The 25,591-nt window shown below is 51.4% G+C and overlaps 8 protein-coding genes across 8 annotated transcripts; 4 read left to right on the forward strand and 4 right to left on the reverse strand.

Annotated features, from left to right (window-relative positions):
- Window positions 1–340: 340 nt before the first annotated feature.
- TOP2 (DNA topoisomerase 2) lies at window positions 341–6,519 on the reverse strand (the record flags this gene model as incomplete). Its single annotated transcript, XM_076632571.1, has 25 exons — window positions 341–529; window positions 590–610; window positions 694–783; window positions 865–1,020; window positions 1,088–1,246; window positions 1,311–1,508; window positions 1,580–1,870; window positions 1,953–2,189; window positions 2,280–2,453; window positions 2,518–2,686; window positions 2,755–2,888; window positions 2,962–3,117; window positions 3,197–3,382; window positions 3,457–3,621; window positions 3,708–3,812; window positions 3,884–3,997; window positions 4,074–4,389; window positions 4,467–4,560; window positions 4,637–5,633; window positions 5,701–5,770; window positions 5,837–5,949; window positions 6,021–6,110; window positions 6,178–6,288; window positions 6,369–6,419; window positions 6,481–6,519. 25 exons carry the CDS (start codon window positions 6,517–6,519, stop codon window positions 341–343), a joined length of 4,425 nt encoding a protein of 1,474 aa, XP_076487369.1.
- Window positions 6,520–7,559: 1,040 nt separating this feature from the next.
- JCM6883_005674 (uncharacterized protein) lies at window positions 7,560–8,826 on the forward strand (the record flags this gene model as incomplete). The annotated part of the gene is made up of 5 exons (XM_076632572.1): window positions 7,560–7,976; window positions 8,050–8,278; window positions 8,339–8,383; window positions 8,449–8,526; window positions 8,597–8,826. The coding sequence occupies 5 exons, from the start codon at window positions 7,560–7,562 to the stop codon at window positions 8,824–8,826; spliced, it is 999 nt and encodes a 332-aa protein (XP_076487370.1).
- Window positions 8,827–9,041: 215 nt separating this feature from the next.
- Window positions 9,042–11,322, forward strand: JCM6883_005675 (uncharacterized protein; the record flags this gene model as incomplete). Its single annotated transcript, XM_076632573.1, has 9 exons — window positions 9,042–9,349; window positions 9,434–9,465; window positions 9,532–9,685; window positions 9,748–9,836; window positions 9,941–10,382; window positions 10,461–10,490; window positions 10,573–10,682; window positions 10,754–10,929; window positions 10,999–11,322. 9 exons carry the CDS (start codon window positions 9,042–9,044, stop codon window positions 11,320–11,322), a joined length of 1,665 nt encoding a protein of 554 aa, XP_076487371.1.
- Window positions 11,323–11,410: 88 nt separating this feature from the next.
- RAM1 (protein farnesyltransferase) lies at window positions 11,411–13,208 on the reverse strand (the record flags this gene model as incomplete). The annotated part of the gene is made up of 6 exons (XM_076632574.1): window positions 11,411–11,503; window positions 11,563–11,921; window positions 11,990–12,462; window positions 12,534–12,617; window positions 12,689–13,124; window positions 13,193–13,208. The coding sequence occupies 6 exons, from the start codon at window positions 13,206–13,208 to the stop codon at window positions 11,411–11,413; spliced, it is 1,461 nt and encodes a 486-aa protein (XP_076487372.1).
- Window positions 13,209–16,054: 2,846 nt separating this feature from the next.
- Window positions 16,055–20,006, reverse strand: JCM6883_005677 (uncharacterized protein; the record flags this gene model as incomplete). The annotated part of the gene is made up of 9 exons (XM_076632575.1): window positions 16,055–16,495; window positions 16,576–17,007; window positions 17,074–17,302; window positions 17,376–18,055; window positions 18,125–18,349; window positions 18,417–18,626; window positions 18,695–18,946; window positions 19,022–19,270; window positions 19,362–20,006. 9 exons carry the CDS (start codon window positions 20,004–20,006, stop codon window positions 16,055–16,057), a joined length of 3,363 nt encoding a protein of 1,120 aa, XP_076487373.1.
- A 1,020-nt stretch (window positions 20,007–21,026) lies between these two features.
- On the forward strand, window positions 21,027–21,476 carry JCM6883_005678 (uncharacterized protein; the record flags this gene model as incomplete). Its single annotated transcript, XM_076632576.1, has 3 exons — window positions 21,027–21,218; window positions 21,279–21,343; window positions 21,407–21,476. 3 exons carry the CDS (start codon window positions 21,027–21,029, stop codon window positions 21,474–21,476), a joined length of 327 nt encoding a protein of 108 aa, XP_076487374.1.
- A 186-nt stretch (window positions 21,477–21,662) lies between these two features.
- On the forward strand, window positions 21,663–22,745 carry JCM6883_005679 (uncharacterized protein; the record flags this gene model as incomplete). Its single annotated transcript, XM_076632577.1, has 4 exons — window positions 21,663–21,731; window positions 21,808–21,982; window positions 22,057–22,234; window positions 22,298–22,745. 4 exons carry the CDS (start codon window positions 21,663–21,665, stop codon window positions 22,743–22,745), a joined length of 870 nt encoding a protein of 289 aa, XP_076487375.1.
- A 148-nt stretch (window positions 22,746–22,893) lies between these two features.
- On the reverse strand, window positions 22,894–25,483 carry JCM6883_005680 (uncharacterized protein; the record flags this gene model as incomplete). Its single annotated transcript, XM_076632578.1, has 7 exons — window positions 22,894–23,083; window positions 23,182–23,485; window positions 23,554–24,703; window positions 24,774–24,954; window positions 25,035–25,113; window positions 25,179–25,238; window positions 25,312–25,483. 7 exons carry the CDS (start codon window positions 25,481–25,483, stop codon window positions 22,894–22,896), a joined length of 2,136 nt encoding a protein of 711 aa, XP_076487376.1.
- Window positions 25,484–25,591: the final 108 nt, after the last annotated feature.

Genomic DNA, 25,591 nt, shown 5'->3' on the forward strand with positions numbered 1-25,591 from the left:
ATTTCGCTCTTCTCGTCTCTCTTCTCCCTCTCCTGACTCGTTCAATTTCCCAAATCGATGCCTGTAATCAATAGCACCTTTTTCGACGACGTGAAAGGAGGAAATACTCTTCAAGTTCGTTTCGTAAAATCACACGAGTTGGCTCTCTCAGCCTGGTCTCGCTCCCTGTCATCCTCCTTGTAAGGCCTCACAAAGAATCGAGCTGGCAGGAGACTCTAAATTCTGATAGGGAAAATTCTTTACAGTAGAGGGGCGAAACGCGGTAGGAATGTGGATAAGCTAGAACACAAGGTTGAAAAGCGAAAAGGTATCAATAGGGAGCAAGAGAAAGGAATGTTGCTCAGTCTGAATCAGTGTTGACAAAGCTGTCTTCAACTTCTTCCTCCTCGTCATCAACTTGGAAACTTTCCTCAACGTCGTCATCGTCGTCAAGTTCGAGCACAGGAGCGGTGTAAGTCTTGACAGCTGCGCGACGCGGTGCACGAGGGCGAGGGACGGCAACAGGTTCGTCATCGTCATCATCAGAGGCCTGCTTGATAGATACAGTGGTCAGAGTCATAGCGGAGCACAAGTGCGGTAAAAGACGTACAAGCTTGGCAGGCTTCTTCTTCTGCGGAAATGACAGTGTGAAAGCAAAGCGACAAGGTCAGTGAAGTACCGACTCTGTTTTAGCCTAAAGAACCAACAACGTACGGTAGCAGCCTTCTTCGGAGCAGCTTTGGGTTTTGAAACTGGCATGCTGTAGATATCGTCGTCGCCCGATTCGTCATCTTCTTCCGCAGGCTAAAGACGATGGAGGTAAGTGTACATTAGCCTCTCCTCGTCGTCATGCAGGGTAGACAATGAAGAGGACAGCAAGCGTACCTTTGCAGCTTTCTTCGTCTTTTTCTTCTTCGCAGCGGGCGGAGACGACTTTTTCTCCTCTTCCTCGCTCAAGTCGAGATCAACAGCTTGGCGTTTCTTCGTCACCTTTCCTTTGGCGCGAGTCGGTTCGACGGAAGAAGCTTTCGAGCTGGTAGCCTGATGAAATGAACAGATAATGTGAAAAAGTCGGTATTTTTTCTCGAAGTCAAGGAGTGAGACTCACCTTGACGGGTGCTTGATCGACCTCCATCTCAAACGCGTCGTCGCTAGGAGGGAGAGGTACAGCAGGTTTGGCTTTCGCTTTCTTGACAACAGCGGGTTTTTTCGCCTGAGGTTTCGCGACAATAAAATCGTCGTCGTCATCCGAGACGTTGGCCGCACGCTGTCCGACGAATCATCAGTCTCAATTTCGTTCTCCCTGCGTGAAGGAAATCAGAGCAACGAACCTTCCTCGCAGCTCCTTTTCCTTTGCCTTTCGCTGCTCGAAGCGATTTGGCTTGATCGGAAGCATCCTTCTCGAGAAGCGCTTGCCATTTCGAGGAAAATGCGTCCAAATCGGAGAGCCAGAGATCCTGAACACTGAGCTTGAGGAGAGCTTCGAGTTCGTCGTGACGGAGATCTCGTTCAGCGAGGAGTTTGGCGACCTATGCACGAGCGAGTGGTTGATCAAGTCAGCATCCCTACGACTGTAAGCGTATCTGTGAAGGCCGCTCACCTTTTCGGCGGTCAAACTGGAAAGCGACATTGAGAGTAGGTAGTCGTAGTCGGAATCAGCTCCAGCTTCGGCATCTGGATCTTCTTCTTCACCGTTCTCATCAACAGCGGCAGCAATGTGAGCCTTGGCAACCTTCGGGAAAGGTCGGAAGTCCATCTTGCGTAGCTCAGCGACGATATCGGCACGTTTGCGATTCGACAGAACGATCTCCTTCTTGATAATGCATTGAATGAAACGAGCTTGGTTTGAGAGACGATCGTGTACGAGTTCGAGTTCGGAAACGAGATGTCTCTACCGAGCACGACACGAGGGAGAGGGGTTAGCGAGGGAGAATCAATGAGGAATTGCTTTTTATAGTCTGTAGATTTCTTACTTTTCGTTTGTGGTAGTATTCGAGACGAACGTCGTAGAAATCGCTGACGATCTCTTCCGGAGTAGTGTACTTTTTGATCTTGCCAGCGGGATCGAAACAGACCATGTTCGAGGTGTTTACTTTGCCAACGATTTTGAAAACCTTTTCAAGACCATCCTTCTCGATCGCTTCCTTGCCCTTGTCGGTGAGTGTGACGATGAAATGAACTGTAGTATCGGTGTGGTACTCCTTGTAATCCTATCGAGTCGAGAAGAGGTGAACGAGCGAACATCAATCAGCGTCGATGGAAGAAAGAAGTTTGACGAGGGAGACGAAGACACGACGAACCTTGACCCAGATGGGTTGTTTCTCAGACCCAGCTACCCAAGATTCGAGCATTTCCTTGTACGATTGAGTCCAGGTACGAATCGGAAGCTCCGTAATCTCGACCGTGGAATCGTCGATGCGGGAGATGATACCGGAGCATTTGTAACCCTCCTTGTCTCCCTTTTCGATAGTACCCTGCGTATCGAAGTACCATCAGTCATAGGGAAACCGGTAGAAGAATGGAGGAGCCGAAATTCACTCGGAACCCTCGGTACCAAGGATGCATCGATTCCATCTCTTCTCCTTTGATCTTCCTCTTCAAGTTGTCCACGATGTCACTTGGGTTGTAGTTGGGAACGAACGAACTCCATCCCGTTCCGATACCGTCGGATCCGTTGACGAGAACCATGGGAAGAATCGGGATGTACCTTTCAAACGTGAAAGAAATCGGGTTAGCCTCGAAAGATTCAACACTCAAGACAGGACGGGAACGTACCAAGTAGGTTCGATACTCTGACCGTCATCGTTCAGGTACTCGAGAATCTCATCGTCGGCAGGGTGGAAGACCGCGCGAGTGATTTGAGCGACGTTGGTGAAGATGTAACGAGCGGACGCAGCATCTTTACCACCCTGGAATCCGACAATCGCGAGCGGTTACTCGGGGTTGCACTATGCTTCTCGCCATGAAAGAAAGATGACTGACTTGAAGACGAGTACCGAATTGACCGTTCGGATCGAGAATATTGACATTGTTGCTCCCAACGAAGTCCTGGGCGAGACCGATGATCGTTCCTTGCAGAGACGCGTCACCGTGATGGTATGCAGAGTGTTCCGAGACGTATCCAGAAAGTTGTCCAACCTTTTTTTCATCGTTTGGAGAAAATTTGATCAGTTTTCGCTCGAAATGCGTCGAGGACGAGGGCCTGGGCGAGACTCACTTTGATTTCGGCCTTGAGTTTACGTTTGAAGCAAGCGAAGAGAACCTTGCGTTGACCGGGTTTGAAACCGTCAACGACTGAAGGGATGGAACGAATATTATCCGCCATCGAGAAGAGAATGAGTTCTTTGTTGATGAAATCTGAGATCGGGACTTGGTCAACGTTGTGGTTCATGAACGTTCCAGGCTGTAATCGAGTGATTCGACACGGGACTCGTCAGGCCTTTTCCACTTTCGAGCCGCAGCAGCGAGAAAACTCACGACAAAACCTCGGAGCCATTCCTTGCGATCGTCAGCTTTCTTCTTGTTGAAAGCCATGTCGATGAGTGCTCGATCTTCGGCAGTCGAAGTCTTGAAGGGTAGACGGTGACGAGTCATGTCTCCAAAGTACTTCTTCGCATCGCTAGCATCCGAAGTTCCCAATCCCTATCAAGATTGTTTCACGTCAGTCTCGAGGCTTCAGCGGGGCAAGAGAGAGAGAGAGAGAAAGATAGTCGGAACCGACGACTAACTTTGAAGTACTTGATCTTCCAACCACGACCGTCCGAAGTTTCTTCTTTCCACTGTTCGTATTCGGGAATCGTAAAGAACGAGATCTCTTTCTTGTTTTTCGAGACCTGTCTCGCATGTTCCGCATTGTCACTCGTCAGTAATACTACGATGCCGCGAGACGAAGACACGAACTCACCTTGACGATCGGAGTAATGAATTCGACGAGGAAGTTCGGCAATTTGAGGAGTGACGGGAACCAGTAGTCGAGAAAGTTGATGATGAGACCTTTGATATGCGAACCATCGTGATCCTATCGATTATCTCGAACGAGAAAGGTTAGTTCATTCGTCCGAAGCATGAGAAATCTTGAGAAAGTCTAGTCGAACCTGATCTGCCATGATCATCAAGCTACCGTATCGGAGAGAATCCGTGTTTTGATAGACCTTGCCTTGTTGCAATCCGAGAATCTGTTTGATCGCTTGAATTTCGGCGTTCTCCAGAAGAGCTTTCCCCGTCGCTTCGCGGACATTGAGCAACTTTCCTCGGAGGGGGAAGACTCCGTAATTGTCACGCCCAACGACCGAGAGTCCAGACACGGCGAGAGCTTTCGCAGAGTCTCCTTCGGTAAGGATCAGGGTACATTTGCTACCGTTCTTCGTTCCAGCGTTGTTGGCGTCTTCGAGCTTGACGAGACCGGTAATTCTATAGCGTAACGAAGAGAACGAGAGTGAGTCGACGTCTTAGAAGGGCTCAATCGAATCAAGGGGAATGAAACGAACCGCGAACGCTTGTGACCGTCAGTTTTTTTCAACATTTGATCTTGTTTGAACTTTGCCCAGTTGAGCACGTTGTCGACGACTCCCGACTTCGATACTGAACATTGGTAACATATGAGGTGTGGTCAGCTCACGAGCCAGCCGAGCGACAGAGATGCGAGAAGTAAACTCGCCTTTCTTGAGGAAATCTTCCGACAACTCGCATTTGCTCCCGAATTTTTTGATTCCCAAAGTCATGTTCTCCTTAGTTTGAGAATCGAAAGTAGGGTTATTGACGAGGCAGTTGACAAAAATGTGTAGGTGATTCTTGATTTGGAAAGGTTTGACCGCGACGGCTTTGTTCTTCTTCTTGACGAGATCGACCAGGCCGTTGACGATTTGATCGGCGATGTAAGCGACGTGAGTTCCTCCTTTCGTAGTCGCAATCGCGTTACAGTACGAGACTTGTTGAAATTGTCCATCCGAGACGGCGAACGCGACCTCCCAACGATCTCCGAACTGCTCGTAAATCACGGTCGGTTTCGCGGCTTCAGTTGCTCCGACGAGATCGAGATCGTTGTCGGCTGCGTCCTTCTTCCCTTTACCCTTGCCCGCACCACTTCCCGTCGAGGCGACTTCGTTGATTCCGTTGGCGAACATTTCGACGAAAGCTTTGAAGTTCCTCACGGCGAGTTTCTTGCCGTTGAGGAAGACTTTGACTCCCTTCGTGATACCCGCCATGTCGTAGACGCGTTTCTGAAGGAGAGAGACGGTATCCTTGTCGAAGTCTTGCATGTTGAACCGTTTCAAATCGGGGGTGAAAGTAATCTCGGTCCAGTCTTCTCCCTTCTTGTTGTCGGTGATTTTGGGTTTCCCTTTCTTCGACATGTTGTCATTGAACACTTGTTTGTACTTCTTCCCAGTCTTTGAATCGGCCGTTTCGACAATGAATTCGGTCGAGTAAATGTTGGCGAGTTTCGCTCCGTAACCGTTCCTTCCTCCCGTAACTTTCTCTTCGTCGTCATCGTAGTTCGAAGAAGTAAGGAGTTGACCGAAGATGAGCTCGGGAATCCAGATCCCTTCCGTTTCGTGAATTTCGACGGGAATACCTCGACCATCGTTTCGCACCGAGATCGTCTTGCTTTCGACGTCGATCTTGACCTTGAGTTCCGACATTGATGCGTCGCGAACCTATCGATCGAAAATCCCGATTCAGCTCAGACTCCATTCCCGGAATGGAGTGACCGGATTTCTTTACCTTGTTGTCGGCGGCGTTGACGAGAATCTCATCAACGATCTTGTAGAGACCAGGGACGAAAGTGGTGGTTCTGTGAGCGCAGCCATATCAGCGTGAGTAACACGAGAATTTCAATAGCGTGAGAACAGAGACGAACCGGTAAACGAGAGATTTCGCTTCCTCGTCGTAAACCCACATGGGTTGAGTGACGGGTTCGACTGATCCGATGTAGGTATCGGGACGTTTCAAGACGTGTTCGAGTTGAGAGAGCTATAGATGCATCAAGTATCTGGTCAGCGATTTCTCGAGGGAGGAAGAGGGGCGGAGAACGATTTCTTTACCTTGACATACGTTTCACTCGCGGACTTGTTCTTGCCTTTCGTCGCGGCGGTAGTCTTCTTCTTTGGTAATTCGTCTACATCGTCGTCCATCTGCTGGATCGAGGAACCGTGTCAGGGAATAGAACTACAGGCGAAAAAGCGAAGTCCTGTGCCGTACCTCGTTTCCATCCGAGACGTTCTCGTCTCGCTCTTGAAGTGCAGCTGATTTCTTCTTTGGGGCAGCTTTAGCCTTTGCGGGAGCTTTCGCTTTCGTAGCAGGTTTCGCGGCCTTCAATCAACAAAACGATTTCCGAGTCAGTACCCTCGAGAGGGGAGCACATGAACGCGTAAGACATCAGTGCCACTCACTTTCTTGGCTTTGGGTGCTGCGACAAACTCTTCAGAACCTCCAGAGTCGTACTGTGGGCAAGTGTTTATCAGTGAATAGAACGCGTCGGGTCTGGGAGAGCGGGAGACTCACGAAGTCTTCTTCTTCGTCGCTATCAGCGTAGCGTGGCATGGTTCGATGCCGAGTCAAGAGCCGAACACGAGGGTGGCAGAGAAAGAACGAGGGAGAGGAGGATCCCGCGAACGTTAACTGTAATAGGGCTGTCAGTCGTTTCGCCGTTTTTTAAAAACGGCTCTCCGTTTCCGTCTATTTGCCGTTTATTCTTTCGATTTTGGTAGACGGCTTTTGCCGTAAAACGGTGCCGTTTTTATTTTCGAGCGAAAAATCGAACGGGGAGAAACGGCGTTTACGGCACGTGATGGATAGAGGAGGGAAGCCAGACTTTGAACCGCCTACGGCTCTCGTTCGCTCTCTTCACAACCCGGCTTCGGTCAAGAAGTCACTTACAGCTGAACGAGGCGCTCGCTGTAGCTCAGGGACTCGACGAAGACGACTTTGCGATCCACCGAACCTCGCCTCGACGTGCACCTCCCGACTCTTCCAACGACTTCGACTCAACAAGCCGGTCTTAATAGCTACAAGATGGCTGCTTGAGGCCTGGATAAAGATTGTATAGCGGTTCTCGCTTGTCGATTGTCCCTGTAAGCAAGTCTTCAACTGTTTCGCACATGTTGACCGACTTTCCTCTCCCTGTCTCGGTGCCTTCAGACTGTTCTGGGGGCAGGGATGACCCGCTAGCCTGTAGAACATGTATATGCTTTGCTAGAGGAGGATTTCAGGCCTGGGTAGCTGTTTAGACGAAATCTGCAATCCGTCAACCGTAAACGGCGTTTTTTCCCGGTTCCGTACCGTTATTTTCTGTGAGATGCCGTTTATAAACGGCTTTTAGACGGTACGGTAGCCGTCCGTTTATTTTTCGAGAGAAACGGTACGGTTTCATACGGCTGACAGCCCTAAACTGTAATTTTCGAGTAACTCTGGCATTTCACCCGGGATTTTCTCTGCATAGTACTAGCTATACGATTTCATTCTTGTCAGATAAGAATAGTGTCCCGAATTCTTCGAGCGCAAGCCAGCGTCATCTGTTGGTCATCTGCGATCAGTCTCTCCTTCCTTCCTCTCTCTCACTTCAACATTCCGAGACGACAACAATGAATAACCCATTTGCGAAACAACCTCAATCGATCGTCGATCAAACCGCGGAACGATATCCGGAGATCCCCTCTTCTTCGACCTACCCTCAGGCTCAGCAAGAGTTCCAGAGCTATCCTCAATATGGACAACAACAGTTTCAACAGCCTCTCTATAATCAGAACACGGGGTTCGCGCCCATCCAATCGCAGAATACTGGTTTCGTTCAACAAGCTCAACATTTCGCTGGCGCAGGAGGGGGAGGGGCAGGGGGAGGATATCCAGGACAGTACCAGGGGCACTATCAGGGACAGGGACAAGGACAAGGACAAGGACAAGCCTACGCGAGCGGGAATACGTCAGAATTCGATCCATACGCCTCGCTTTCGAGCTTGAATCCGTCTCAAAGTTCGATTTCGCAGCAATCCTCGTCTCCCGTTCGTTCATTTCTTCGCTTGCACCCTCTTCTGCACAGTTCTAGCTCACTAAACCCTGCTCGCTTTCTCGCAGGCAATTTTGCAAGTTCAACAGACGCAGTCGCATCCTCGTCAATTCGTCGCGGAAAATAAGCAAGCCTTAGTTAGCTGGAACGAACAAGTGTGGACTTCACTGTTCGAAAGAGTCGACGCACTGAGACTGGCGTGGGAACAAAGAGTCGCTGGCATCAAAGCCGCCGCGAATCAAGGAGCTGATCCCACGAACGTCGATACACTGAAGAGAGACGCCGAGAACCATGTCGGTGAGTGAAGCGCCCTTTTCTGATCATATGAGGGACGAGCTGATTAGCTCGCCTTTCTAGATTCGATCCATGCGGCCAAGATGCAAATGAACGAAGTGAAATCAGGTTCGAAACACGCTACATCTCGGATATTTTCCGATCTCGCTCATATCTTGTTGTACGCGACCCAGGTTGGAAACATTCGACGGATTCCGCGAGCAAAGCTCGAGTTCGAGAAGCATTGAACGCAGGACTGTCTGCTATGCCGGGTCCGTTACGTCCCTCCGCGTTCCCCTCCTCTGTAGTTCCGGAGCTGATTCTCTTCGCTTTCGCCGACAGAATACCCTCCGCCAATCAACCCTGAACAGCTGGGAGGTTCTTTTCACCAAAATGCTGTACAGAACTACCAGAAGTCGTCGATCATGGGACAATACAACGCGCCGACAGCTGGAAATTTCTACCAAGGTCACCTTCAACCACAGCAAACAGGTTACAACGCTTACGGCTACGGCTACGGAGGTTATCAACCGCAGTCCAGCCAGTACGGACAACAGCAGCAGTACTTCTAGAAATTCTATTATTCCACAGTGTTGCGTCTCAGTTGCCCTTCTGTTGTTGATTCTCTCTCCCTTCCTGTAATGTCGCACTGCGCATGTTGTCCACTGGTGTCGCTTGCAAAGGAATGTTTCACAAGCGGCCTGCATCAATGCATCATCGGAGAGCTCCAGTTGCGAAGTTGAGGCTTTCTTCTCTCTTCTTTCTTCTCTCTCATCAACTCCGACTAATGGCTGATGCACCGCGTGCGGCGAACCTAATCTACAACGACTCGCTAACAAGTAGAGGCGGTCCATCGTATGAGGAGGTGCTACAGGAGGAAGCAGTCGAGCAATCGTCAATCAACAATGGGCGAGAACCAGCATCAATGGTATCGAGGGAGCGACCGGATTACTCTTACGATGTGGAGGACTCGACATCCGACCACGGCCTCGCTCCACGACGACGCAGAACAGAGACGGAAGATGAGAAGCGGCGGAGACTGTCCAGACTATGGTGGAGGGCTGCAGCTATCAATGTCGTGTTCATATGTGCTTGGTGAGACGCGTTCATGCCTCTCCTTGCTGTGGACTTCACTGACAATTGCGGATGAACTCTCGCTCTGCGCTGTCTCCTCTCTAGGTATTGCTTCTCGACGCTGATTTCGGTCTACAGTACACCCATTACTTGATAGCTAGAGACGACGACGTCGAAGCTGATCATCTTTCGGAAATTTGCAGACAAGTGGATGTTCGCCGAAGATCATTTCAATTTTCCTTACCCTCTCTTCGTTACGTCGATTCACATGCTCGTGCAGTGGCTCCTCGCTGCTCTCGTACTGTCCATCTTCCCGCGACTACGGCCTTCGACTAGGCCCGCTGGACACGATTACGCGTGAGTGGTGTTTCGAAAAAATTCTCTTTCTTCATCTAATTGACGCTCGTGCTCGCATCTAGTACGAAAGTGGCGCCTTGCGGTATGGCGACAGGACTTGATATCGGATTATCAAACTTGAGCCTTCGCACCATCACTCTTTCATTCTACAGTGTGTTTCTCTCTTTTTCCCCGTATCCCTTCCCTTCCCCCCCTCTCTCTCCTCGCCTACCTTGGAACCTCCTCGAGTTGACCATTCCAATGAACCTACTCTAGCAATGTGCAAGTCATCCGGACTCGCCTTTGTCCTCCTCTTCGCCTTTCTCTTCAAACTCGAAAAACCTTCCTGGCGTCTCGCCGGTATCATCCTCATCATCACCTCGGGAGTGATATTGATGGTCTCGACCGAGACTCAGTTCCATTTGGTCGGTATGATCGAAGTTCTCACAGCTTCAGCACTCGGAGGATTGAGGTGGTCACTCACTCAGATCCTCCTCGACAAGGAAGGGATGGGAATGGGGAACCCGATCGCGACTCTGTTTTGGCTTGCGCCAGTGATGGGAGTTACTCTGGCGCTATGCAGTATGGCGTTCGATGGATGGCTTACGATTTTCCAAAACGAAACTTTCTTCGGATCTTTCGCAACTACGATTCACACTCTTCTCGCCGTGTTGTTTCCCGGTTTCATCGCGTTCATGATGAATATCACTGAGTTCGGGTGAGTCTATCGGTCTTTCTCATCTACAAGTAGGTCTCGAGCTCAATTTTTTTTCCTCTCCCTCGTTCACCGAAACAGCTTGATTCAGAGAACTTCAGTCGTCACGCTGTACGAAGAACCAACTCGATGATCCTTCTGCCGAGCGTATGAACTGACGCTCTTTACGGATTGAAACATCGACCCTGTGTAGTTCGGTTGCCGGAATCTTCAAAGAAGTCGCGGTCATCTTTCTCTCGACGATCGTATTCCACGACGTTCTCACCCCGATTAACGTCAGTGGCCTTGTTGTCACCATCTTCGGTACGTCCTCTCGGCTACTCGCTACTCGCAGCACACTTCGTTAACGGCACATTGGCGCTTGTTCTCTTCAGGGATCGCTCTTTACAACTATCTCAAGTATCGCCAATTCACAAATGCTCATACAACTACCGCGGCGACAAAATCAGGAGCAAGCGACAGAGAGCTTAACGACGAGTCTAGATTCGAGATTGATCATGAGGAAGGAGCTCCGATGCTTTTGAACGAGAGAGAGCAAGGCTTTGAATCGGTACGTCCACATTCTGAGCGTGCCAAGGTACTGTACCCCAGTTGATTTGTCACTGAGCGTTCTTTGCAGGTTCCCATGAAATCTCGTGTGCGGATGAATGGAAGAGAGGCACCTTTGCACTCTTTGGGCGACGACGATGATTCTCCTTCCTCTTCGAAGTCTTCACTCTCCTTGGACGCCTTGGCTACCGAGTTGGGGCTCCCACCACATCAGCAACCCCATTCGACTCCTCTCGTGCGGCTGTCAGAAGAGAACAAACGACACCAACACGATCGAGATCGAGTTTCGCACCTCCCGGAACGAGTCGAAGAGGACGAGGATCTAGTCAAGATCGACGAAGAGATCGGTTTCTTCGAGGAGGAATTGAAACAGCAGACGAAACGTGATCGGTGAATCCGAAAGCGTATTAAATAGATCATTTTGCATTTGTAGAACCAACCAGTTTTGACTGTGACGAGTAAGACTACATGGGAGGACATCTCTAGACAAATCCGTCGGTTGACTGAAGGTAAAAGTGAGCCATCATTGAGCGAACTTTGGTGACTTCAACGTTGAAGATTGGATGGGTCGATAACTGCGAAGAGACGCTCTGGTCAGTTGCGCTCACCTTGGACGGAAGCAAAGACAGCGTACGAGAGAGTTCGACTCGACATGTCCGTACACGCTCCTCTCCTCGGGCTCGCTCGTCCATGACAATTCGCGACTCCAAATCTCCTTCATCCTCGCTTCCGCCGTATCCTCGCTCTCCCGAGACCCTAAGATAATCTCGGGCTCAACTGCATCGGTATCCGCGATCGGTCGACGGAACGGAGAGGTGAAATCTTGAGCGAGTTTTCTTCGTTTCGTTGGAGAGGATCGAGGGTTGTGTTGAGCGGAAGAATGACCCGAGAGGTTGTAAGACGTGTGGTAGGCATCTGCTGGCTTGCCAGGTTTGTCGCGGAGACCTCCCCCAGGTGCCTGCGCGGCGAGTGTCACGTACTGTTGAAGGGCGTCTAGCGAACAAACAGGCGAGTCGGGTTCAGTAACAAGAGCACCCAAAAGAGAAAAGAAGGAACCTTACGACGATCATACAACTCGTGCTTGGTCGACGTCGTAGTTTCGTCCTCGAGCAAACTCGAAATGATTGAGAAAAGACCTCCGCACCACCAACTGTAACAACCGTCGACGAGCTTGTTCGTCCGTCCTCGGAATCCTCCTCCTTCGATCGGCATGGCTTGAACTGATGCCGCCCACCGGAAAAGTGCTTTCACGTCGAGGTCTCGCGCGGTCGAGGTCCGAGGAGAGAAGCAAGGGGAAGTCGGGTCTGAGAACGGACGGAGCATGCTCCAAGATGCCGCTGAACAGAACGTGTAGCCACCGTGCGCTTCCCCTAGAGGAGCACTTGTGCCCGCTCGTCCCGAGAACGGGTGGGCAGCTGAGGCTAGACCGCCTTCGAACGTTTGACACGAGGCGATAAAGTCGGCGGTTCCTTCGACGAGCTCGGGTGTGAGGAGATTGAGAAGCGTGGCTACCGTAAGAGCACAGTAGCAGCCACTATATGAGCAAGACACGGACGTGAGTGAGCCAAGTCAACAAACGAGAGAAGCAACATGTTTGCGACCTACCGAACGTCGACTTCACCTCCCTTATGCATCACGAAAGATCCATCTGCTTGTTTGACCGAGAGTAAGAATCGATATAAGCTAGCTCTGATGGGGGAGAAGAACGGCACTCGTTAGCGTGGGCTAACACGTTTCGAGCCAACGGAAATATCACTCGCCTATCAATTGCGTTCCATCCTGCCTCACCGACGTAACACAACGTCGCGACGGAAGCATAAGTCGGTGCTAGATGACTGAGCTGGCCAGGTCCTCCTCCGAAACCGCCGTCCGGGTTTTGAAACCTTTTCAAAGTTTCGACGATGCGAGATTTCGCTGCAGAGTCGAGTTCTCCGTCAAAGAGGGCGAGCGAATGAACCGTCCAGTAGAGTAGCCATGGTCTCGAAGCGTCGAGTCCGGTAAAATGCATTGGGAGCGGATACTTGAGGAGACGGGAGACGAAAGCCGTGTGAGAAGCGACGTCGAGGAGAGGGGAGGAACCTGAACCGATAAACTCTGTCAAAACTGCCGAGATTTGGTTTTCTGTTTCCGTTTGAGCTTCGAGAGTCTCTGATTCGAGTCCATCGGAGGGGGTTTGAATCCAGGGTGCAGTGAGGACTTCGAGAGAGAGAGAGGGAGATGAAGAGTTAGCCAGCTCGAGAAGAGAGAGTAGGCGAAATGCTCACCCGAATCTACCAGCATGCTGTGTCTACGAGTGTCTGCGAGTGCGTGAGTAGTGGAGAAGAGGAATCGCTCAAGGTTGCATCACTGAACAAAAGGAGCTCGAAGACAAAGGGAGGGTTTTCTCTCCGAGCTCGCACGTGCGTACTCGAGCTGCAGTCGACTGACCGGCACAACTAAGAGGTCGGCTCCGTTTGAATGGAGGCTTTCTCCTGCGATCAGCAGATGAGAAAGATCTTTCCTCTTCGATCATTCAACCATGCGTGCACAAACCGCTGCACGCGCTCACCTTGTCGAACATATGCCGCATACACCGCTCCAGCTCTTCAACTAGACCTCGCGAATCGGCTTCCGATTCTCCACTCTCTCCTTCGCTCGACCTACTTGGCTTTCGCCCTTCCTTCCACCCACCATATCTGCACCCGTTCCTCTACAGCTCATCACTGAGGACCCCCTCGCGATCCGAATCATCACACCCACGTGGAGGCGGTTTTGGTGAGCGTTCGCTCGGTTCGACGATTCGTTCAACCGTGTCGGCATGCATAGATCGCAGATTCGGGATCCGGTTCACGACGAGCTTGGAGCGAGCCTTTCCGGAGGAAGCCCATCGTTCGGCACAAGCCCCAACGGCAATTGGTCGCCGGACGCTCTCTCTGCCTCGTCTTACCCTTCCAACTCTCCTCACTCAAACTCTTCACCGTACTTCTCCCCTCTCCTCCTCTCGCCTCCTCCTCTTGCTCTCGCCCTTCAGTCCCCTCCTACTTTTCCACCGCATCCTACGAACTCCTACACCTTTCCTCTTCCAGATAATTCACATATCTACCCCGCCTCTCGCGATCCTAACTCAAACTCGGAATCAAGCAAGCACCGTCGAAGAGGCGTCCTTCTGGGCCAAGAACCAACTCAACGCCGCCGTTCAGACATTCGAAACTCGATTAGTAGAACCCCTACTCCGATAGGCATTGGCACTCGACCCGACGAAGTGGTGAAGAAACCTCGAAAGATCATTGTCAGAATTCCTCACGATAAAATCGGATACAAAGAAGCCAAAAACGGGGTCGCGGGAGACTGTGGCAGATGTAGCGAGATGGGCCGACAGCCTCTCAGCTCGGAGGACAAGAGGGAGGTCGAAATCCAGAGTCGTCGGGACTTGGCATTCGTTGCGATCGCGAAAGATGAAATCGTCGCGAGACCTGTCCATCCCGACGAGCTCAAACCTGTTTCACTTCCGCCTACGATCGACGTCTACCTGCCTGGAATGAATGGATGGGAGGGTCTCTGGGAAGAGTGCAAAACCCGACCGAGCTTGGGGATCTCCGCAAGTTTGATTCCCTTTTTCCGTGCTTCAGCGTACTCCTCTGACCTGCGCATCTCCCATCTCACGCTCAGAACTCTACTTACGTCGGTGATCCGCCTTCTTGCGCCAGTCTCGCTTCCATTCAACCGAACGAGCTCTTCAATCCACAGCTACAGAGACGTCATACCCGCACCTACTCTCTATTTGATACTCCCTTCGCTCTGCCCGCCCGACTCCAGAACGTGCTCGACAGCTTCGCTCGCTATTCTACCTCTTCAGCGACCAACGATATCGAAGACACTACTCCTTCTCCATCTCCGCCGGGTCCGTTCACGACTGAGAGATTGCTGGTACGAAAGCTTTCGGTCGACTCGATGTACGACAAGCTCGTCGGGACAGGAGAAGAAGACAAGGATGAGGGAGAGAGAGAGGAAGTCGAAATAGGGGACATAGAGTTGAACGGGGTCTCACATACGCAGCAACCAACGGAGAAGGATCCAGTTATTGACATATCGAGACGCGCATCAGTCATATCGACCAGAACGGACTATACCGGAATCGCCAGCGTCTCGGAAGAAATCTTGAACGATGGGTCCTTGCTCGTCGAGTCCCCTGTCTCGCTCGGTCGCACTTCGACTTCAAGGATCGATCCCACCGAGCCAGAGCTACCTTTGACGTCTCCTAGCTTCGAGAAACGTTTCGACAAATCTCCTCCTCCATCGGTTTCACTCTCGCGCATTCGAGATCTCGAGTCGCAGTAAGTTCTCGTCTCATCAGAACCCGCCTCGATCCGTTGAACTCAGTCGCTGCTTTTCGATCCAGGCTCGCTCAGCTGGTGCTTGAACGGGACGAGCTCTTGGAGGAGAAAGCGGAATCCGCACGAGGGTTCGATCTCGCCGAGAGAGAGGCGAAGCGACTACAGGCAGAGTTGGAGGAAGCGCGGAACCTCATCGAGAACCTACGAGACGAACGGAACCGACTTCAGAAACTCGTCAACCACCAACTTGATTCTCAGGCCTCGTTCAAACTCAGATTTCAAAAGACGGGAGGTTCGGACGACTCACTCGATACTGCTGCGCACACCAACTTCTTCCCCTCGGCTAGACTTACCTGTTCCTTCTCTGTTCCGGCAGACGGCTGGTACTTTGCAGAAGTCGAATAATTACTCTCGCAATCTTTCGCATGTTATCCTTCCCGAAGCGTTATCCTTTGACTGCAATTTGCAAGCCTGTCTCGCAAGTTTACGAACACGACGAAAAGGGAGAGCGATCAATTCGTTTTGCATGAGCGAGAGTGGATAAAAATAACTTTTTGTGAAGGGAGAGATAGGAGAGAGAGGTATCAATGACAAGGTTTATTGGATGCGACAGTGCGCCGAGAGGGTAAAAAGGTTCTATTGGAGAGGTGTGCGAAGCTTGGGGAGCTGACGAGGACTCTATTTCGAACCGTTAGGGATTTTGCGAAGAGCGAGCGAGAGGGGAACGAGAGGGGAGACTATGACGAAGAAGAATGGGCAATGCGACGGATATGAAACAGGCAGCAACGAGGTTTCGGACCAGGATTGCCAGATCTAATTTAATCCGAGTTGTGACAAAACGGAGTTGACCTCGTCGTCTTGTCCATACGGTCGCGAAGCCGGGAACGCTACCGATGCCGATTGACCACGGTGACCTCGAAGCTGATGCTGAGACAGGTCGAGGGACTGCGCTCGTGGACCCAGACCTCGAGGTTTTGTCGAAGTCGAAGCCGAAGATAGTTCACGAAGTTGATCTTCAACAGTCGATGTCGCAGAAGTTGGCGCTACTCCGGGTGACGAAGACGACGCGCCGTCACCGGTCGTACTGGAAGGGAAGGAGACCGAGGCGGAAGAACCGTGACGAGGCGAGCGCAAGTCGTCGTGGGAGAGACGTTGAATAGGCGTCGAAATTGTCGAGTAGCCTCCGTTGACGACATTGTACGGTAAAGCATTTGGAGCGGAAGGGTATCCTCCAGGAGCGGCTGACGGGTAACCCTGAGACAGAGAAAGACACGACAACGAGAGAGATTGGTTCAGCGCAACAGCTAAGCCGAAGTGAAAACGATTAAACTCACCATCGGTGGAGCTCGAGGCATGCCCCAATGGTAATCGGTCTGTTGATGCGGTTGTGGGAAAGCGGTTGCATGTAACTGGCCGAGGTAAGCAGGTTGATGGTATTGAGGCGGGATCTGTGGAATCGCAGGGGGAGCCGGTGGATAATACGAGGGGAAATCGTGTTGTTGCGCCTGTTCGGGAATACCTTGAGGGGGACGGAACGGATGGGCGTGAGAGGATGAAGGACCTCCTGGAGCGTCGAAAATAGCTTTGATGTTGGGAGACGAGGCTGCCAAACGAAGTTTACGATCCGACCCAACTCGAGGCTCCGGTCGCTGATCGCCGTCGCCACCTCCCAAGTTCGAGGTCGAAAGTAACTTGCTGTTGAAGGGAGCGAAGACGTCGGCAAAGGACTCGGACCGGGGGCGAAGCGAGCCGGGATACAACTCAATCTGTAGCGAGAGAGTATTAGTTGATTGTTCCTGCAAAAGAACGAACATGGGCGCCGGAATCCGTACCTTTCTCTGCACGAGGAATTCCTCCATGAGATCTCGAGAAGTCGCGAGGAAATCGACGTTGCTTCGGTTCAGGCAGAAACGAATGATGGTCTCTTCTCCGGCTCCAGAACGGTCGACCCAGGGCAAGATGGTGATGTTGAGATCGCGTTTGATCTTCTCCGTGTGATTGACGAAATCTTGCGAAAGGGTTAGAGCGGCCATCTCGGCGGAATGAGGTAGACGATATTCGCTGTTTCCCTCCAACGAGCGGCATTGCGGTCAGTTCGAAAATCATAATCGAGAGCGAATTATGTGGTACTCACGCTTCAAAGGGAACGTGATCGAGCAACATTTGAGCGGCGATGTGAACTTGAGATTCGGGACCGAAGATGGAAACGACATCGCTCGCCGTCTCTTTGCTCGGGAAGCGAACCGCAGAATTGGTCTTTGCCTCGATGTCGTGAATGAAGATGCTCTTCTCCCCGAGGAGAGTTCGGTGATATCGTCGAGGAATCGAAACCGTTTCGACGATGAAATCTTTGTCCTTCGGGCTGACTAATTCCATGACGCTCTGTTTGAGGTGTTCAAGGTTGATCGCGTTCTTGGCCGGAGTGCGAGCGATGACGTTGTCTTCGTTGTCATTGTAACCTCCGAGGGCCGCGAATTCTTCTGCGTTCGAAAACTTGACGTAGACTCCGTATTTCTTCATGATACGTTGAATGTTCTTTCCTCCGACGCCGATGATCCTTTTGTGATACGCTTCCGGAACGTGAAACGAGATCTCAGCGGGAAGTTCTTCTTGCAGCATCGTGAGACCGTGAAGCGCTCCCGGATCGCTACCGGCGACGTCGATCAGGAAGTTGTAGTCGTTAAACGTTTCGAACTTGATCTTGACGTTGGCCGACTTCATGATCTTGTTGAGTTTCCCGTTCTTCTTGCCGGAAATGAATTCTCGGTGTTCGTTTGCGAGTTCGATCTGGAACCTGATCTCATGGTGAAATGACTGATGGGAACGGAGACAAGGTAGCGTCAGCTGATATAGCCGGTACTGCATCAGGCCAAGGGCACTTACCTTGACGAAATCGAGCTCGAGAACGAGCTGAACGGCCTCTCGAACCTCGGATTCGAGACCATGAAACTCGAAGCAGTTACTCTTGAAGACTGCCTCTGCACCGCTCGTGACACTGATGTGACGGAGGATCGGAGGGATTTGAGCGGGGTTGATCGTCGAAGGCGGCATGAAAACGTCGAATGAAATCGGAAGGAGCCAGAACGAAGCGACATAGAGTTGACACGCCTAGACGCGTCTCGCAAGAGAGATCAGCGAACGTTAAGCAGAGAGGAGGCCTCAAGATGAAGCTTACGAGGCCCATGATCGCTCGGATCGAGCGCTCAATGTTGACTCGATGGTCACCGTAGACCGAGATCAAACTCGCTTGACTACCAAGGGGAGGAAAGTTGATGAAGGTACCGTTGTCGTTCATGATTTGCTTGAGATCTTCGAGTCGGTCCGAGAGCATCCAATCGAGTTTGCGAGGAAGAATCGCCGTATCGCGGGAAATGATGCACTTGCTCTGTACCGAGATCGACGTGTCAGCCTGCAGCACTACAGCACCCTGGTCCCTATGAGCGTCTCACTTACCTTGTGAAGAGATACTTGAAAAAGCATGTCGCGTGCTCGTTGCACGCCGAAGAATTCACCCGTGATGAAGATGAGATTCTGCTTCGCTTGAAGGGAGCTAGATTTGCCTCCGATCACGCCCGAGAGTGGAGTCGGGAAGTAGATGTTCGTGGCCGTCTCTTCCTGTATCGTCTGAACGACGCATCGCTTGCGACCCGAGATGATGTTGTGCAGTTTATAATCGATCTCGCAAACTTCCGAGTGGAGACCGCTCTGGCAGAGCGTGAAAGGAAATGGAATGTCAGTAAGCGATAATTGGTAAACTGGCGAGGCACGAATAGGACTAACGAGTTCATCGAGGAGAACCAGCAATCGAACTCTCGCTTGCTCGACGCTTTCGTAGGGTCCGGTAATGACGATTTCCACGTTCCTTTCCGTCTCGAGTCCGAATCCAATCGTTCCGTTCGCTTGTCCGACGATGGCGAGATGTGCTTTTGTGAGCGATGCAATTTCATCGAGTTTGCGACGCATTTCGACCTTGACGTTTTCTTTTCCGTCGAGAACTTCGGAGCGAGGGACCTTGACAACCGACTTGCGCTAGAAAGAGGGAAATGAGACAAGTGCGCCGAATCGTCAACTCGAGAACTGGAGAAAAGAGACATAACGGAAGAAGGAGCTCAGTACGTACCTTAAAGGGATTCTCTCGAAGGATGCTGCCTCTTGCACTCATGACTTGTTGATAACCACCGGAAAGGTGGAGATTGTACGTCTTGTTGCTTGAAGGTTTGTCTTGAGGCGGCCCTCCTTCTGGACCTGTCGACAGATTCGGGCTCGAAGACGGAGGATCGACGGGGGAGAACGAGACGATACATTGATGAGCCGCCATCGTGTCGACACATAATCGTTGCATCACGTCGTTGAAGTCGACGCTGGCACGTTTGTGCGCGAGATGACCACCGTTTGAAACCGTCGAATCCGTTGTCGTCCCTTTCCTCGTTCCGTTCGTCCCGTCACCTCCGTTCGACGTGTTGACACCGCTTCTTGTCGCATCCGAGGTTTGGCCTCCGTTCGAAGACGAATTTCGTTCATTCTCTTCACCCTGTCCTTGACCTTGACCTTGACCTTGACCTTGACCTTGACCTTGACTTTGATCGACTTCTCCCGTTTCTGTTCCAGCTCTTGCTCCTGCTCCTGCTCCGTTGCCGGCATGCGTCGTACTGTCGCGAGGTCCATAATCGAAGGAAGTAGAGGCTGAGTTCGTCGTCGAGGTCGTGAGGTCTCCAGAATGAGCGGTAGACCTCGGGAGACAAAACGAAGTGGTATAGATATCCATGATTTGCGAAAGGTCGGTGTCGTTAATGGAATATACGGTATTGAACGAGATTTACCGAAGGAGGGTATAGATTTGCGATTAAGGAAATGCGAAGGATCGGTAGTTGCAATTTGACTCGATTCCGGTAGACGATAGGTGGATTGCGCCTTATAGAAGTCTGCGAAGGTGTCAGTACCACCACTCTGGCGACGCGGGATGGACGAAACGCTCGAGATTCGGGGTGAGAGAAGACTGACAAATTCAAGATCTGTGACGTTGAGGAAGCATGTTAGCCCTGTTCACGGAAGAAGTAAGGCACAGATGCTACCTACCTGAAGTTCCTTGCGGGTATCGTTGACCGTCGTTGGAGATCAAGATCGGTGAGAGACGAGCGATCTCGCGAGTGAAGATTGGACCGTTAACGTGCAAAGACGAGCCGTTCGAGGAGAGCCAATCCCACGAGGTGTATAAAGGGAAGGATTGACTGCCCGCGCAGAGGGTATCGGAGGATGGAGCGGCTGCGAGCTCAACCTTGAGAGATTCTCATCTTTCTCTCTTGGTCTCGCTGGCTTCGCTCAGTTTCGCTTGAACACCTCTCGCTTAGTCCGTCTCTTCAACAGCTACGGTTCACTATCGATCGCCCAATTCGCCTTGATCCCGCCACGACGAACGTAGTTCCGGCTCTCTCATATACGAAATTCAACAGTCCTGATCGTGAGTGCGCATGCGTTACATACATACTGTACAATACTGAAATGTAATTGACTACGATCGTATCACAGTGAGCGTGAACAGTACGGCACTGCTGGATTGCAATTGGTTCTCGATCAAGCTGATTTCAAACTTTGTAGTAGCTTGACGTCAGTTCGTCACCTGGCCTCTCGTTTCTCGCTGGGTCGGTCAAATTCATCGCCTCATTCCGTCCCCCAAGAGATCGAAACTAGTGTACTGTAAGTGGGGAAGATCCACCCTCATTTCTTCCTTCCTTCAACTCCCTCTCCTTCCTCATCTCGACTGCATCTTACTTCGACCCATCTCAAGATGAAATTCTCTGCTGTCTTCCTCGCTGCGACCCTCGTACCTGCAGTTCTAGCTTCCTTCGTTCCCCAAGTCGTCCAGGACAATCTCGACCAGGTCCGATTTGGCGTAGAAGAGGCACTCTCCGACGATGCTTGCCCGGATTTCCTCGTCCGTTGCATCAAGGACGGCGACATCACGAACCCCGTTGGTGACGTGAGTACTCTCTCTGTCCAGCGAGCGTCAGATCAAAGGTCTAATCGAGCTCGGGAACAGATCGGAAACAAAGGAATGAAACGCAAGGGTTTGAAGTGTGTACAAGCGCACCCCAAGCTCAACACGTAAGTGCAGCCTACGCCTTTTGGTGCGCCGACGGGCACTGACGCTTTCGGTGAACTCTCTAGCGCTGAATGCAACGCAAAGTACCCTCTCGATTGTAGTACGAAGTGCGAGACCCAGGCATCACCCATCTGAGCAGTAGGACCTTTGTAGTATAGCGCAATGTAGTGTAACAGTTTACTCCGAATGCCGTCTTTTGTCCGCATGATGTCAAAGGGAGACTTCGACTGTTGCGACGAGTTGGACTCTGCGAGATTTTCTCGACTCTTGCTCATCGTCTCCCGCCCCGAACACCCGCGAGTGCTGCCTCGAAACAACCAGATGGACTACTTCACCCCTCTCCCAGGCCTCGATCGTCCTGTCGACTTCTCCTCTTCAACGCTGCTCCTCGTGAGTTTGTCATTCAACTCGTCCTCCTCGACAGACCGCACAACACAAAATCCATACTGATACTCATTGTGATCAGCCACAACCTTCGCTAGCTTCATTGGCTCAACTGGGTAGCGAGTTGATCGTGTCAAATCTTCATCTTGATCGCATCGGTTTCCTCGGTTTAAAGGATCATGTACCGGCAGTCTCTGGGTTGGACGGCTTATCTGGTCAAGATGCACACCCGCAGGGAATCTCTTACAGCGTCGAAGGTTAGTTTCCCGCTTTCTCCCTCCCTTTCTCTCCTCTCTTCTCCCTAATTTTCCACTGTATCGAGTGCATCTAGTGTTTCAAACGCCATCGAGATCTCTCACAGTCGTGTTGCCGAGGTCACCGGTCATCAAAGCCAGGAGACTACATTACCTCGACTCGATGAAGATTTTCATTCTACAAGGCCAATTCCGAGAAGTCTTGATTGTTGCCGGGGTTGATGCAGCTTTGAGAAATGATGAAGGTTTAAACTCGTGTGCTCCTTTTCCTCCCGTAGGGCTTGCGCTAGGACGCTTACAATTGATCTAACACCGTAGATCGTCGCCTCTTCGACATTTTCTCCTCCCGTCCTCAAGTCCGTCCCACCTTCCGCTTCAAGCTGTTTCCACGCCATACTCGAGCTCTGCAGCACCCTCTACCCGCACACTTCCCCTCATGCCACATGGGGGATTGACTCGCAAACTTCTCGAAGCCCTCTCCGGACTCGAACAATCTCCACCCATTTCTGCTCTTCTCATCTATACCTTCGAAACAACCGATCCATCAACCGCTTTCTTCCTCGCCGATGCGCTTTCGGTCGTCTTGCGCGAACAACTGCAAGGTTTAGAACAAGGACTCGACAAGTTGCACCTCGGGGCAGGAGAAACCGGAGAAGGAGTAATTGGGGATGGAGTCGGGGTCCAGTGGCGAGTACCGAAGAGTTGGGAGCACGGATTGATGGGTTCAGAGTTGCCGCTCGATCAACGAACGGAACTCTTTGGTTGAAACAACCGTTCTCGGGTCCACAATGCTGAAAAACGATTGTGCACCAGCTTAGAGAGACGCGCAGCTTTCTGTCTCCCTCTCTCTCCCTTTCGCTCTCTCTTGCACAGTCGTCAAAATCGAAACTACAGTATGCGAGAATGAATCGAGTTTATTCGTGAGCAGTGACGAGGCTGTCAAGCGTGAATGCGCCCAAGGATGCCGATGCACCTCCTCTCCTTCCTCCATCCCGACCACCAGACCCTTTTTTCTTCGTCCTCTTGACGGATTCTCGATGCCTCTTTCGCGAGAAGCCTCTCAAGCTCTCCCGAAGTTTTGCGTGAGCTTCATCAATCTCCTCCCTGATGACGGAGACAAGATGAACAAATCCAGTTAGTACAAACCCCAAAATGACAGCCGGACACTGACTCGGCCGAAGAAAAAGGGAAAGAAGACTGACTGAGATTGAGACTTCCACCATTCTTCGACACCGCTCTCTTTTAACCTCTTTTCGTTCTCTCTTCTTCTGGCATCTCCTATCGTATTCTCTTCACCGTCGAGCAGGCCAAACAACGCATAGCCCGGTCCCTTCTCGACTGGTAAATCCTGTCTGTGACGTTGTTGCTGGAGGTAGACGGGAAGGATTCGAGGAGGAGGCGGAGGAAGCGCTGAAGGGATCGGAATTGAGACGGCTTCGACAGAAGGAGATCGTTCACGTTCGTTGTCGATATCGAGTTCGAGTCCCGAAAATAACGAGAACGAAGCTGCAAAAATGGCAGGGTCAGAATAAATGTACAGCGACGGACGACGAGACAGAGAGAACAGTGCTCACCAGCCTGTTCTTCTTGAGGTTTGAACATGTCCTTGAGGGACTCCTTCGCCAGCGTTGTTTTGGCTTTTGCCGCATCTTCTCGCATCGTGGTGTCACCTCCGGCGGTCTCTTTCCCTTCTTCCTCGTCGCTGCTCGTGTCACTGTCCGAATCACTATCGTTCGAGACGCCACCGCCTCCTCGTAACCTCATCGCAGCTTGTTGCCTGAAAAGGTCCTCGTCCTCACTATCATCTTGATCGTTCGCGAACCCTTCCACTCGCGGTAATACTCGCTTAAGCTCCTTCTCGTCAGCCTTCGTCGGTTCGACAACGCCTCGTTCCGGAACCTCGTCGAGAAATCCCATCGCCAACCTGACCAACCTCTCTCTTTCTTGCTGCGCTTCCATTTCCCTCGTCTGCTCATCCAACGAACTGACTCGTAGTTGAAAGGCATCTTCTTCGCTGTAGAGCAATTGACGTGGTGCTGACGGAATATAAGGCGGTGGTGAAAGGGATCTAGCTCGAGCGGAGGTCATTGGAGGAGAGGTGGGTGCCGAAGCTGGCGTCGTGCGGCTGGTGGACGATACGTGGACGGGGAATGTCGAGGACAGCGCGGAGGGTTTCGAAGGTGACTGAGATTGAAGAGGGGGTTTCGAACATTCGGGAATTTGAAGTTTCTCTAGAAGAGCCTTGAATTGATCGGTGTGAGCCGAGTCGCGATGATTGAGCTTGACCGTTTCTTGTTGTTTGATCTCTCCCGTCCTACTCGTCTTAAAGACCCACGATACGTGATCGCGTCTTTCTCCTGGTTCTCCCTCTTCCTCATCTTCGTTCTCGCTCTCTGTGAGACATTCCCAGTGACCTACTCCCGTCATCGTGTCCCCTCCAGTCGCTTCAGTCCCCGAGTACACAGTCTTTTTCCTGCCGTACTTCCGAGGATCGATTCGAATTCTCTTGATCCTGATCAAAGGTTTCTTTTCCCGAATCGATTGTCCTCCTTCCTGCTCTCTCAATTCCTTCTCTCGTTGTTTCTTCTTCTTCTCGTCTGATGACTTACCGCGACTCCAGGAAGTAGTTGCGGCTTTCGGTGGGAGGTAGATCGGGTGTGAAGGTCGAACGACGAGCGGGAATAGAGGGACCGAAGAATGAGGTTTGGAGTCCAGGATCCAGCCCTTACACATCGAGGGGGAGGTTAGGTGAATGAATGAGGACTCGCGAATCGAGAACGGAGGAGGAACTCACTTTGTGATTTTCGATGTTGTCTGGGGTAACGATCTCGAACCTCTTTGCCGTGTAGCCGACGTTTGGATCTGAAGACAACTTTCTCTTGCGCTTCTTCGTCGTTCCATCGGCGTTTGCAGTAGGAATCGAAACCGAGGAAGCTTCTTCTGCTTCTCGAGCTAATCTCCTTTCTTCCGCTCGTCTGTGGAATACTCGTTCTCCCGTCGTGATCAGCAACTTCGAAGCTATGGCTTGAACTGTGTAGCTTGATAATCTGCTCACCTCTGCTCCCAATTTGGCTTAGCGGGCCCTATTCTCAGCTTGTGCGATTTCCACATCGAACCATTCAGCATCGACATGCCTGCGGAAGGAGCAATTCTCGTCAGGATCTACGCTTCACAGTCGAGAAAAGCGGGTAGAACTCACATCGTTGTAGTTTGGCTTGTGAAGTCAAGAGATCGAAGAAAGCATAATTTCGAGGAAGCCCTATCCGAACTGGCTCGCGTCAGTCATTGCGCTCGTTTGACCCGCAAGGAGTGTGAAAAAGAGGGATGCTCACCACTCTGAGTTATTCCTAGTCCTTCTATCCCGTTGCTTCCACCTCTGATTTCTCCGAAAGATGAAAATCTCGCGACTAGTTCTCGGGGCGTGACTGAGGGAGCTAATCCTCCTACGTGAATACGTTGTAGGACTGGTTCATCTGAGAGTACTGTCTTCTGTCGTTTGGACATGATTCGGCGTGGAGTCGAACTGAGCAAGAACTCAAGGTTTCGAATTTACACTTTGTACACTACAGTTTCGACTTTGCTCGCAAGAGTTCCGGCCCGGTGTATTCGTAC

The sequence above is a fragment of the Sporobolomyces salmoneus genome (assembly GCF_050403485.1).
Source record: "Sporobolomyces salmoneus JCM6883 DNA, S_salmoneus_JCM6883_v1_ctg28, whole genome shotgun sequence".
In the NCBI taxonomy this organism is placed as follows: domain Eukaryota; kingdom Fungi; phylum Basidiomycota; class Microbotryomycetes; order Sporidiobolales; family Sporidiobolaceae; genus Sporobolomyces; species Sporobolomyces salmoneus.